Raw genomic sequence first — 12400 nt, forward strand, 5'->3', positions numbered from 1 at the left:
TTCCCCTTCACTTTCCCTGAACTCTCCCTGTGGGAATCCTATCAGCTGAAAATTGGTCCTCCTGGATTGATACCCTATACTTTTTCTTATATATAGTTTTCTCTTCTTTTTCAAAAAAATTTGATTTTATATTTTGGGACATTGCATAAACTTTATCTTCTAACTATTATTTAATTTAAACAAAATTGGAATTGTATTTGTAATTTTCAAGTGCTCTTTTTCATTTTTTTATTGTTCATTTTTAAATCATCCTATTCTGAGTGTGTATAGGTAAGCTTTTCTCAAATACAAATTAGAATGATTTTAAAAGTTATCTGCTACTCTCTGAGATATTTGTTTTCATAGAGTTTATATTTTCTCTTAATCTCAGTCTTTCTCTGTAATGCCTAAAGGATTTCTTCAAGTGTTTTGTGATTTTTATTGTCCTATCTACACATTTTACATTTTAGAACTTGAGACAAATATTTGACAGGGAGCTTTATGTCTGCAGGAGAATCTTGTTGATTCTTACACCTTGCCTAGTCATACAGAAAGGTAATGAGTCATTAATGTCAGAATGAGGAGAGCTTTTTGAAAGGAGATCCTAATTTCACCCAAGGCAATTGGTCCAATTATCTTAGAGAAGAACCCTCTGATTTTTTACCTAAGATAAGAAACTGGCATTAGGTTGATTGGCAAGCAGAGGTGGGAGAGGGAGTTCTATATACAGTAGTCCCCCAATTTGTGGTTTTGCTTTTTGCAGTTTGAGTTGCCCACATTCAATTGCAGTGCAAAAATATTAAAAAATTCCAGAAATAAACAATTCATAAGCTTTAAATGGCATGCCATTCTCAGTAGTGTGATGAAACTGTGTTATCCTGCCGCATCTTGCCTGGGATGTGAATATTCTCTTTATCCAGTGTCTCCACACTGGCTATGCCACCATCTTTTTACTCATTTAGTAGCCACCTGGATTATGAGATTGACTGTTGCAGTATTGCAGTGCTTGTGTTCGAGCAACCCTTACTTTACTTAATAATGGCCCCAAAGTGCAAGTCTAGTGATGTTGGTGAATTCTTATAATTGTTTTATTTTTGTTGTTGTTGTTGTTAATCTCTTACTGTGCCTAATCTATAAACTTTATCATAGGTATGTATCTATAGGAACAGCCATAGTGTATGTAGGATTCGGTATTATCCACTGTTTCAGGCATCCACTGCAGGTCTTGTAATGTATTCCCTAAGGATGGTGGGGGGTGGGGGGGGATTACTATACACATCTAGTGTTGACATCCATTCTCAGCCAGCCCCACTTCCCATTCCCATCTTCAGTACTGCCTGCAATGTTTGAGTCCAAGGCTTCATGAGATTCTCTTGGCCATCCATCTATGGCCTTTACTGTGGCTTACTTTGCATGTGTTCTAGTCCATAGGTGGCTTCATCATTCAAACTTGCATTTGCCTTTCATCATTCTGAACTTTGTGGGAGTCTCTGGTTCACCTGTGCCCTCTTCCATAATGTTTTTATTAAGAATCGTTGTAATAGAGTCTTCAAAAGTGAGGTCTTGGTTCACCAATTTGTATAGAAATTATTTTTATATTTAAAAATATATATCTTGGAGGCAGGATAGGAAGTATATATTTTTCTCTCAACAGGAAAACCTGGAGGCATGGGCACCAGTGGAAATGGTATTTCACAATCCAGGTAGTAGATGATGGACATCTAGACCAGTGTAGTGGTCATGAAGATATGTATAACAAGTTGACGATTTTGATCTGCTAAGGAGGTAGAACAGCACTCATGGTTCATTGAAGGAGTGAAATAAGAGGTGGGAATTAAGAATGACATTCAGGTGCCTGAACTAAGCTACTGCCTGGCAGATGGCATTCTCTTTGTGACATAGGGAACTTGAGAGATGTGCTTCAGTGGGGTAGATGGGCAAGTTTTGATTTGGATAAGTTAACACATGTCATTTAAATCCAAGTGTTCTGGAATCGGTTGAATATCTAAGTCAAAAGTTCAGGAGAGATCTGAACTGAAAGTGCTGATTTTGTAGTTATCAGCATATAGATGCTATTTGAAGACACATAGGTGGCTTCAAATGGGTACCATTGCTGTGACAGAACAAGAGGAGTAAGAGTCATGCCTTGGGCAGAAACCTGGAAGAATACAAGTATGAAACAGACAAGAGGAAGGGGAGCTCACAAAAGCACCTAAGAAGAAAGAGAGAGACAAAGGACTTAAACACTGACAATTTGTTTGAAGAAGAAATAAAAAGGTGTGACAAATTCTAAGAAGATTTAGGCATAAATACATGAGAAAATCCAGGAGACGGAAGTGTCCAGAAGCTCTGCTGCCCATCTGATGCACCCTCCTGGCAAAGCCTAACTCTGGATCAATCCCACTATCATCCCTCATTTGGATTATTGCAATGGTTTCCATTGGTCAGTCTGCCTCAGTCCAGCACCTCTCCAATCTATTCCTTATTCTGGACAAATCCCAATGAGCTGTTTCTCTTCCAAAAACCCTTAACAGATTGCCACTGCCCTTTAATGTCAGGCCAAATCTGAGCTGCAGGAAGGGTACCATGGTGTCAAACATGGCTGAGATGTACACTATCTCCAGGAAACACATCACGGACCTTGTTTTCTCAGAAACTATCATCTCTGAAAAGCCTCGTTCAGACCTTCCCCGGTCAGACCACAAGCTCCTAACTGGCCAATGTGTTCAGTCAGATATGCTGGTACTTAGTCTCCACAAAAATATACTGTTCCTTGAACTTTCCACATTCTCTTCCTCCTTCAGCCCCTTCTGTCTTAACTTCCATGGTGTTTCCTCTGCCTAGGCCAATCATCTCACCATCTACCTGCCTTCTTCCACACATGCTTCAGGTCTCCACTCAACTATCCCTCCAAGGTCCACCCAGTATCCATTAGCCAGATTTATTCTCCCATTTCCCTATCCTTTTACAACACTTATTGTAATTCATAATACTGTATTTACAATTTTTAAGTTTATTTATTATATATCTCCTCTTCTAAAACACACAATTCATTAGGGCAGGGATTATCTCTTTTTTTTTTTGTTCACTGCTTTAACTAAACAAAGAGTCTGGCACACAGATGTCCCATTATTATTAAGTCAGTAATAGAACAAATGAATGGCAATTCTCTGCCTGCACCATTTTGTCTTACAGCTTCCAGGTTTGAAATGTCTTTAACCACGTTCTTAATTCCACTTCAGACTATTTATCTGGCAAACACTTGCTCACACACACAAAAAAACGGACAGATTGCTTTCAGACTTCCTGACAATTTGGCCTCTTATTCCCATAAAGAATTGTTAACTTCCTCATTTGGACATCCTCGGTACCCAGCACATACTTCTATTATAGTGCTTATAAATTTTTATTGCACTACTTTGACTACACATCTTTCTTTCTCATTTGATGGTTACTTGAAATTAAGAATCATGTCTTATTTTTGGTTCTTCAGCAACTACCTCATTCAATGTTTATCAAGGATGAATGAACAAAAATCAAATATGGATTAATATTTTCTTGATGTTCCTAAATCATTATTCAGACCACTAATTACAATTTACTTTTACCTTTAAGATATTTAATCAGGTTAATAATTTAATCAGTGGATTTCAGTCAATATAAAAGACCAGTTGTGGTGTCCTGCCTCTGAACCAAATAACCCAATTCTTAAGTATTTGAATATATCTTATACAGTTTTTAAATATCTTCTTTCTTCCTGTTAAGACTAAGCTATTCTTGCTACATCAATTCTCTTATCAATAATTTTCTGTTGTTTCTAATTTCCTCCATATAAAGAAATCTATAGATGACTGAGCTTGTTAACATTTTGAATTAAATGATCATAAATATATTCTGAAAGGATTTGAGATCTAAGGTGCTCAAGCTGTCATGCCTAGACCTTGAGAAAGAAGATTTGGTATCTCAGAGGGTTTTGTGTTCTACCTCCTAGTTCTCAGAGGGGACAGGTAGGCTATATAGCATAATGAAGGTTGGTAAAAATGCAAAAACATATGCAAAAGTATAATTTTTTCAAAATATACTAAATATAATTTGATCTAATTTCTTGACTTTTATTGTTACGCATGACAATATTATTTAATGAATCTTCTGTGTGTATGCTAAAGATACAAATTCTCCCATATTAGAATCCATTCTTTGTGTGGCTTCTGCTGCTTCTTTCAGCTCAATGATAAAATCCAAATCCCATTCCCTAGCCCCCATTATCATCACCACTATCAGTCCCCTCATACTCAGAGCGATTATCTCCGTTACGTTTTCAGATTGAAAGACTGAGCCAATGTCACCACCTCATTATTTTTGTTTTTACATCACCTTTTACTGCAACCAGAAGTTCTCTTTCATCACTTCTATTATTTGGTACCCACCCCCCAACCCAACACCACCACTCTCTGATTCTAATTTTGGACTGAAGCTACCTAGAGAGTTTTAAATATTACACAAAACCTTGGACAGACCCAGCAAAAGTGTATATAATGTATCTTCTGTTAAAAATCATTCTAAGATTTCATTCATTTGAACAATTATTTTTTAATAAGTACTTATTATGCTTAGCAGTTTTTTTGTTTTGTTTTGAGAATTAATTTACTGTATACTACATCCTGAATTCAAGAAAGTGGTATTTTATATTTCACTAACTTTATAAAAGAAGACAATACTATCTTCTCAAAAAAAAATTCCTATTGCTCTTAGTTGGACCTATTTTTTCTTGCTTTGATTCTTTGCATAATAACATTTCATTAATACTTAGATAATTCTTACAAGCTTTTTTAAAAAATATAATTTGGACACTCATTTTATCCTCCTGCCTGGAGTAACTAAAGCAACGTGGGGACAGGGACTCTGACTTGATCAACTTTGTATTCCCTGCATCACCCAAAGAAGTAAAATAATAGGCATTTAACAATTATTTGAGGCATTGAACAGAAACACTTGACACTCATAAATGCATAAAGTTACTTTATTTTAAGTATACATATAATTTTGAAAAATATAAATGCTAAAATATCTCATCTTCTTCATCTCTTAATTCCATAAAAGTCACAATAGAAAGCTTCATAAAACTGTAAAATACTATGTTATAGGAATTTTAGGATTTATATTGGAAAAAGTTATTAGTAATATATTGAAATGTTTTCTGTTCTTTATCATTTTGTTCCACCATGTTGATCTACTTCATTTAAAATAAAAAGATGCATCATTTCTCTCTCCAAAGTTAATAAAGACTTAAGAGAATAAAAATAAGAATATCTGAAAGTGCATATTGATTCTGAAAAGTAATGTGTACGAATATGTACCAGCCATGAAAATGGCTAAAAAGAGGCAACTATTCACTCTTTTCACATTGTAGGACTGGGACAAAGTTACTTCCGGCTCTAAAAGTTTCACTGGATGACTTTAGCCCTGAGTTGCAATATTTGCCTAGGAAACAGAATTCTTGCTTTTTATACGTACCCATAGAGCACAATGAAATGAGCCAGGAAATTGGACATATCTAAATCTCTGGTCAAAACACAACTTGACTGGTTAGCATATTACAAAACTTTTTTAAAATTTTAGGCTGCAATGAAGCTCAATGAAATCATCTGAAAACTCATGGCCTTTCAGATAGTGAAGTGCTATAAAATATCACTTGATTGTACCCAGCCACTTAGTGCCACTGGGCTTCATGCTCATGCTGTGAAGAGCAGATGTGAAATATCATGAAATATAAATCAGAAAATCTCAGGTTCCTGCACCAAAATCATTAAGTAGTATGAAAAGGATTGAAGAAGGCTTTGTCCCACCCCTGAACAATGTCAACCTCTGTAATACAACTCAAATTATTTCATTTTGTTTTTAAAATATAGTCAGCAGTCAATACATTTCAAGTACTTTAACACAGTTAAAAAAGGAACCAAAAAACTCGGAAGACAATCATTCTCTATTAAACACCAGTATATAGTTGATGAAAGATTTACTCTGTATGGGTTGGTGCATGAGCATAAAATACACGCAAACTGAATTACAGACAGCAGACAACTGTTTTTTCCTCCTCTCTTGGAGGTGGAAGGCTGAGGAGAGAGGTTTTTGTTTTCCTACTTCTTAAGTCAGTTAAGTCCTCTCCCCAGCCCCACTCCTCAACCTTGATTGGGAGAAGAGGCAGGGACATTACTGCCCCTGGCACACAAAACAATTAGAATTCCAAGTATTCATTTCACACAGAAGAGAAGATGACTTTTATCAAGGAAAACAGTGTGTCCAAGATATTTTTCTCCCAAACACAAAACCAGATGCATTTTTGCTCTTTTGATAAGGCAGACGCTTGACTTAGTCATCTCTTTTCTTCCAACAGTGTTTCTGCAACCACAGCCAGGACTTTCTGGTTAACAACTCTAAGCGGACTTTGTCTTTATCTTTTGAATCCTTTATCTCCGCAAGTCACATTATGGAGAAAAGGGAGAAACACTTACAAAAAAATGTACTGTTGTAATCTGTGTCCAGTTTGCATAGAAACAAAACCACCACCAAATCTGGTTCACTCTTAGGCAATGGGTAAATTTAGCTAAGATACTGATAATTTGGTGTCACCAGGTAAACCTCAGGTTTTGCTTGTTAGTTTGGTTAACTACTTCTGTTCCTTTGAAAGTAATGACATTTTTAAACACTTCCCTGGGTTCCCAGAATATTGAAAGGATTTGATATTAACTGTTTATTTAGCAAATGTAAGGTACTATTCTGTGTTCATGTCATAAATATCAATATGGATCATAAACAGAGGTACACATAGGTTTCACCTCTACTCACAGGCTGACATGATGAGTTAAGTTGCTTCAGGAGTTCTTTGATAGGTATAGAGACGGGCATGAACCACAGATACTTGATTCATGATCAGAAAAAAAATGTTTTATCTAGAGCTTTTATAAAAGTAAACAAAAGTACCTTTAACTTAACAAGATCACAGGTTAAGCTGAAACTATACATGGTTTTTAAACAATTTATTGATGCTTCTGTGAGTAAAGAAAAAGGGAAAGTCTTCTTATACTGGTTTATATTAGGGTAATAGAAAGCTAGATAATACAGAATAATCATTTTAAGGATAGCCCTAAATACAAATGTGAAGCCAGAATTTGACAGGTGAGGTTTTAACACAATAACATATAATTTGCCACTATTATTTTAACGAAAAAATTGGGGTCATTATTGTCTAATTTGTATAAATTAAAAGTTTTAGGAGTATCAGTTACTGTAAAAGTAACAACTCACTCAGGATAATAACATTTTTGTAATCAAAATTACAAGGAGACAGAATAATAATTTAAGTAACATAACAATGAGTGGGAATCAATAAGTGCATATTATCAAACCAACAAATGTGGTTTCATTCTGCTTCTAGTATAACCCTCAACAACTGGTTATAGTTAGGATATATCACAGTTGTGGTTATATGAATTCAAAATTATAATTTTAACATTTAAAATGTTTTTTAATATGCATTCACAATATGTAATGTATCATATTAAAAACAACCTTTAAATATCATGTTGAATTTGGTTAATAAATGTCTAACTTTCAGTGTGGTACTCTGAAATATACATACATATATGTACACTAATGTGTTCTAAAAGTCCCACTTACAAAGAATAATTGCCTTTGCATCCTGAAAAAGTGCATGAGAGTACCGTTACACTGTACTCTGCAGCTCTGTAATCCCGTTACATTTTATAGACATGTAAATGGGCTATTAATACTCCTATGAATTTTATATTGCATGTACAAGCTATTATATCAATTATAATGACTGATATCTGGGAAATAAACTATATTTACTCTCATTTTCATATGGACAGACTTCTTGGACCCTTAATGGATTTTTTCATATGTGGTTTGGGTTTTATGAAAACTGGCACAAGAGACTCAATGACTTTGCCCTCTGCCTACCGTCACTCTTTTGCTTTCTAACATTGCACATATATGCACCAACCATGGCACAGAGCACATACACAAACACACAAATATTTCAAAATGAGAAAATGTCTAACAATACTGCATAGGACATTGACGTGGTCATACAATCAGCATCTGCACACAGATGCTACTATTATCAGAACATTGGTTCTTCTCATGACATAGGAGTTTGTCTCTTCTCCCTCAATCTCCTTCATAGAACAGTTAAGTTTCTTTTAAAGAAAGGGAAAAATTGATGCTTAGAAACATGGTGCTTTTAATCTGATCTTGCCTTCTGGCTTACCCTAGAGATTGTGTATTTGTGTGTGTAGGTATGTGTAAAAATCACATTATATACAATACAATTTTTACAGAAAGCCTGGCAGCTACAAATAAGAGGTAGAACTACTCAAAACTATGTTTCCTGCTGCAGGAAAAAATTCATTTTCTTTACAGTAATTAAAAAAATGTTTTAAAAATTGACAAAAAATAAGTTGCAGGTTAGGCCCCATAATTTAAACAACAAAATCTAGGAAGAAAAATATTCTTCAATGTACTCAACAGATAAGTTCATTAAAGGGTTAAAAAAAGTTGCATAGGAAAAAAGGGACATTCCAGCACTTGCTACAATGATGGCAATGGTTTCTCTATAGGGAGTAAAGTACCTTCAGGTTTTTCTTCTTTTGATAACTCTAAGATTAGGGTTTACAAGCAAGAGCAAGTTAAAATAGCAGCACTTTTTCCAGTCCCGGAGAGCTCTATAAATGAGAAGGGACTCTGTCTGGAGGTCAAGGTTTGCTCTACCAGACAAAGACAAGCCAGTAAGCACAGCCCCAAAGCTAAAGTTTTAAGTTCCTTCAATATTTTCATGTTATAAAATCCTTAATACTTGCATCCTCTGCTTAATAGAGGCAAAGGGCAGGGTCTGTGTGTGTCTGTGTCTTGAGTGACAGAAGAATTTGGTTATCAGAGGACACATCTGAAAGTTTAAGAACAAAAGGGGTATTCCTCAGATGCTGTTTTTAAGGAACGGTGCACTATTGTCTTGATTGTATCTATGCAAGAGAGAAGCAGAGAGAGCGCTGTATTATTTGGCCTGTGACCAAATACTGAGACAAAATAAAAGTTAAAAAATAAACAAACAGCCAAACAAAAACCAACGACATTAACAACAAATGTCAGTTTTAAGAAAGACAAACAGGTTACAATGTAGTTTCTGTTCCCTTGCTCCTCCAGAAATAATCATTGTCTTCAGGCTCAAGTTCTATTCTAATTTGAGGCACAACTTTTACTGGAGTTCTAGGAGGACTGGAGAAAAAGGAAAAAAAAAAAAAGTAGTAAGTAAATCAGATTTCCTTCATCATCTGTCAAATGTTTATGCATTGTATAGAAGTCAAGTATGTCCTTCCTTGTTCTCTTTTAATACTTATATTCTCTTTGTGTATTAAAAACAAACACTTTAAATGGGATGAAGGTTATCAGTAGAGTCAAGAAATTCAAGTAAAAAAAATTCATAAGATCTCATACCTAGAATAAAAACAATAAAAACAACAAACACAAAAGGAAAAGAGGTACTACCATGTGGGTAATGCTGTCAGAAATTAAACGACAAAAAGACTGACATAACAAAAACATTCAGAGATTTCAGAAAATCGAGTAGAACCTGAAATCTCTGGAACTTTGTTAAGAGGGAAAGAAACCACTGGAGAAGAACTGTCAGAAAGTGCCAGTTACACCCCTTCAAATCAGGGATGATATTGAAATTAAAAGAGCTAATGTTGATCCTGGGTTGTAACTTAATGATACTGAAAGATTCCCTTATTTGTAAGAGTAAGTAGGTCTCTTAGAATGCTTTCTACTAGTAAAAGCTGGAGCAAGTTTTGGTCACTGGGTAATTTATTTAAGAGAAATCATAGAGAGGAAGGAGAACAAGAAGTTATGTCAATAACCCACCATTAACTACATTTGTGTGGGGCAATTATTCCACAGAACAACATAAAATACTGGGCTGTCCTTTACCTTGGCATACCGAGTGACTGAAGGAAAGGAATTTTATTAGCATGATGTGTGGCGTTCAAGGAATGTTGGTGATCTTTCTCCTGGAAAATAAAAGTTTTAAAAAACGTAAATAGTAGGTCTATGGTGAAGTATAAAACAAAAATCTTCACAAAATTGATGCATCTTCCATAACTGGTAAGAGTGAAAAGACAAGTTTAGGCATTTCAATAAAAAATGTATTAAGCTAAGACTCTAGTGTGATGAAGACAAAATCACTTCGTTTCCTTTACGTTAGGTTTTCTGGGATGGATCACTGCTATCTTGTCAGTGAGAAGAATAAAAAGCAAATCATTTTTAGAGGGTGACAACATTCTCTTACTGTCTAAGGCTTGCTTTTGGATTTCTTTCCATCTTCAGCATTCCTAAGTTTGCCTGCTGTTGTTCATAAGGAAAAAAAAAGATTTTCTTTGAGGTACTTACTCATACTGCAACACTACTTCTATCAGTTCTGTTCTTTCATCATGGATTATAAAGATAAACATGACATTAGGAAACATTTCAGGCAAAATGCTCAACTGTATTTTGTTTAAGTAAACTTCTAATATCGTATCAACTTGCAATTTATCCTTTAAAAGGGGTTTTGAGAGGATGAAGGGCAACTGGCACATAAACTTTTTCCATGAACCTCAAATTCTGGCTAGTGATTTTTTAAAAATAGCTTTTACATTTATTTATAAGGGGCTATACCAGGTTATGACGCCAACAGAAGATATACATGTTAAGCACATGTGTGTCAAAGTGTGCTTTTATTATTAATGCTCCACAGATAAAAACTGAAGTTGGAACATGGCTTGAGGAGCTTAAATTAAAAAAGAAATTCATAACCAAACCCCATTAAGTTAGCAGAAATTAGCCTCGGTTACAAGTTACAGGTTACAAACTGGACACCAAAGGTAAGACTGCTTTAGTTCTCGGTTCTTTAAATCCAGGCTGGTAGCCAGCCTCCAAGATGGCTCTCAGTGATCCCTGTCTCCTGGTATTTATGAATTTGTGTAATTCTTTCCCAGTGTTAACAGTGTGGGGCTGCATAACCATCAGAAGATGACAGAAGTGATGGTCTGTTACTTCTGAGATTCAGTTATAAAAGACTGCAGCTTCTGTCTTGCTTTCTTTCTCTTTTATCACTGGCTCTGAGGGAGGCCATGTCATGGGCAGTCCTACAGAGATACCCACAGGTAAAGAAACAAACGTCATGCCAAGGGCCCCATGAGTGTGCTTTTGGAAGCAGATCCCCAGCTCCAACCAAGTCTTCAGAGACTAAAATATTTAATGGGAACCTTAGTGGGTGGATACCTATGCTGTCAAGAATATCTGTTATAGAGATTTGCAGAAGAAAAAACAAAACCTGGTCTGTTCTAGAATTCATGTGTTTCCTTATAGCCTTAGCACAAATGACTTCATTTTGCTTTGGTTTGGTCTGTTGGGGCCTAGTGCATGAGCTTAGTTCAAAACAACGGCCTCTCAGAATTTTGTTCAAAAAGATTCCCCCTTTTTAACCAAATTCATTTCCTCTTGCCTAGAGACCATCAATCTTCAGATGATCATGCAACAAAGGTTCCAGCCAGTTCCAGGTGAAGACACCGCCCTGGCCATCAAGAAGCTACCCTGCCTTCATTAGACTAAGAGCAGGGTGAGAGTTCAGTGATCCCCAATAGGTAGGGAGTATGCCCCAAGCCAGAATGAAGCAGTTACAGAAAAAAGACCATCGGTCCCTCTGCCTCCGATGAAGATTTAGGGAGATCACATCTCTCCTTGAGGAGATGAGGCAGGAAAACAGGGTCTGGAGGCAGGGAACATAAGGCCTATTCACACTTTGGCTATGACAGGAAATATCCTCTCCATGGGGCGTAGGCCAAGTAAATGAGTTTGTAACTTTACTTCATCCTCTTCATTTACATAGGGCGTACCCCAAGTAGAGGGTAAACTTCCAAAAATTTTTGTAAGGGGGCCCTTGAGTCCCTATTCTTGGGCCCACTCCCACAACGGGGAGTATACTATAATTTTCAATACATCCTTTCATTTCTTCCTGGAAAAAAAAAAAAAAAAGTCTTCAGAGACTCAGCCCCAGCTGACAGCTTGACAGCTCTGACTGCAATCTCATGAGAGACTCTGAGCCAGAACCAAAATCAGCTGCCCCTGCATTCCTGAATGTCAGGAATTGTGTAAGAAAACATGTTTGCTGTTTTAAGCTGCTAAGATTTATGGTAATTTGTTACTCAATGATTGATAACTAACACACCCATTATTTTTTATCAATAGACATTCATTCCAAACATTTCTTGATAACAGTAACCTCCTATTGAAGTCAAGGTGGTTTGGTAAAATAGAAATAAAAGCGTCTTAACTGTCTTTTTCTGTAACAGATCAGTGTACTCTG

At 35.9% G+C, this 12400-nt stretch overlaps 1 protein-coding gene across 1 annotated transcript in view; it reads right to left on the reverse strand.

The window, feature by feature from the left end:
• Window positions 1-4981: 4981 nt before the first annotated feature.
• The window catches only part of SLC4A4 (solute carrier family 4 member 4), a 400518-nt gene continuing 393099 nt past the window's right edge, over window positions 4982-12400 (reverse strand). The window contains exons 25-26 of the mRNA XM_010384086.2: window positions 9985-10064; window positions 4982-9273 (exon numbers count right to left, since the gene is read on the reverse strand). Of these exons, the coding sequence (XP_010382388.1) occupies window positions 10021-10064 (44 nt within the window). The 3' untranslated portion in view covers window positions 4982-9273; window positions 9985-10020. The remainder of the gene's footprint in view (window positions 9274-9984; window positions 10065-12400) is intronic.

The sequence above is a fragment of the Rhinopithecus roxellana genome, chromosome 2 (assembly GCF_007565055.1).
Source record: "Rhinopithecus roxellana isolate Shanxi Qingling chromosome 2, ASM756505v1, whole genome shotgun sequence".
In the NCBI taxonomy this organism is placed as follows: Eukaryota; Metazoa; Chordata; class Mammalia; order Primates; family Cercopithecidae; genus Rhinopithecus; species Rhinopithecus roxellana.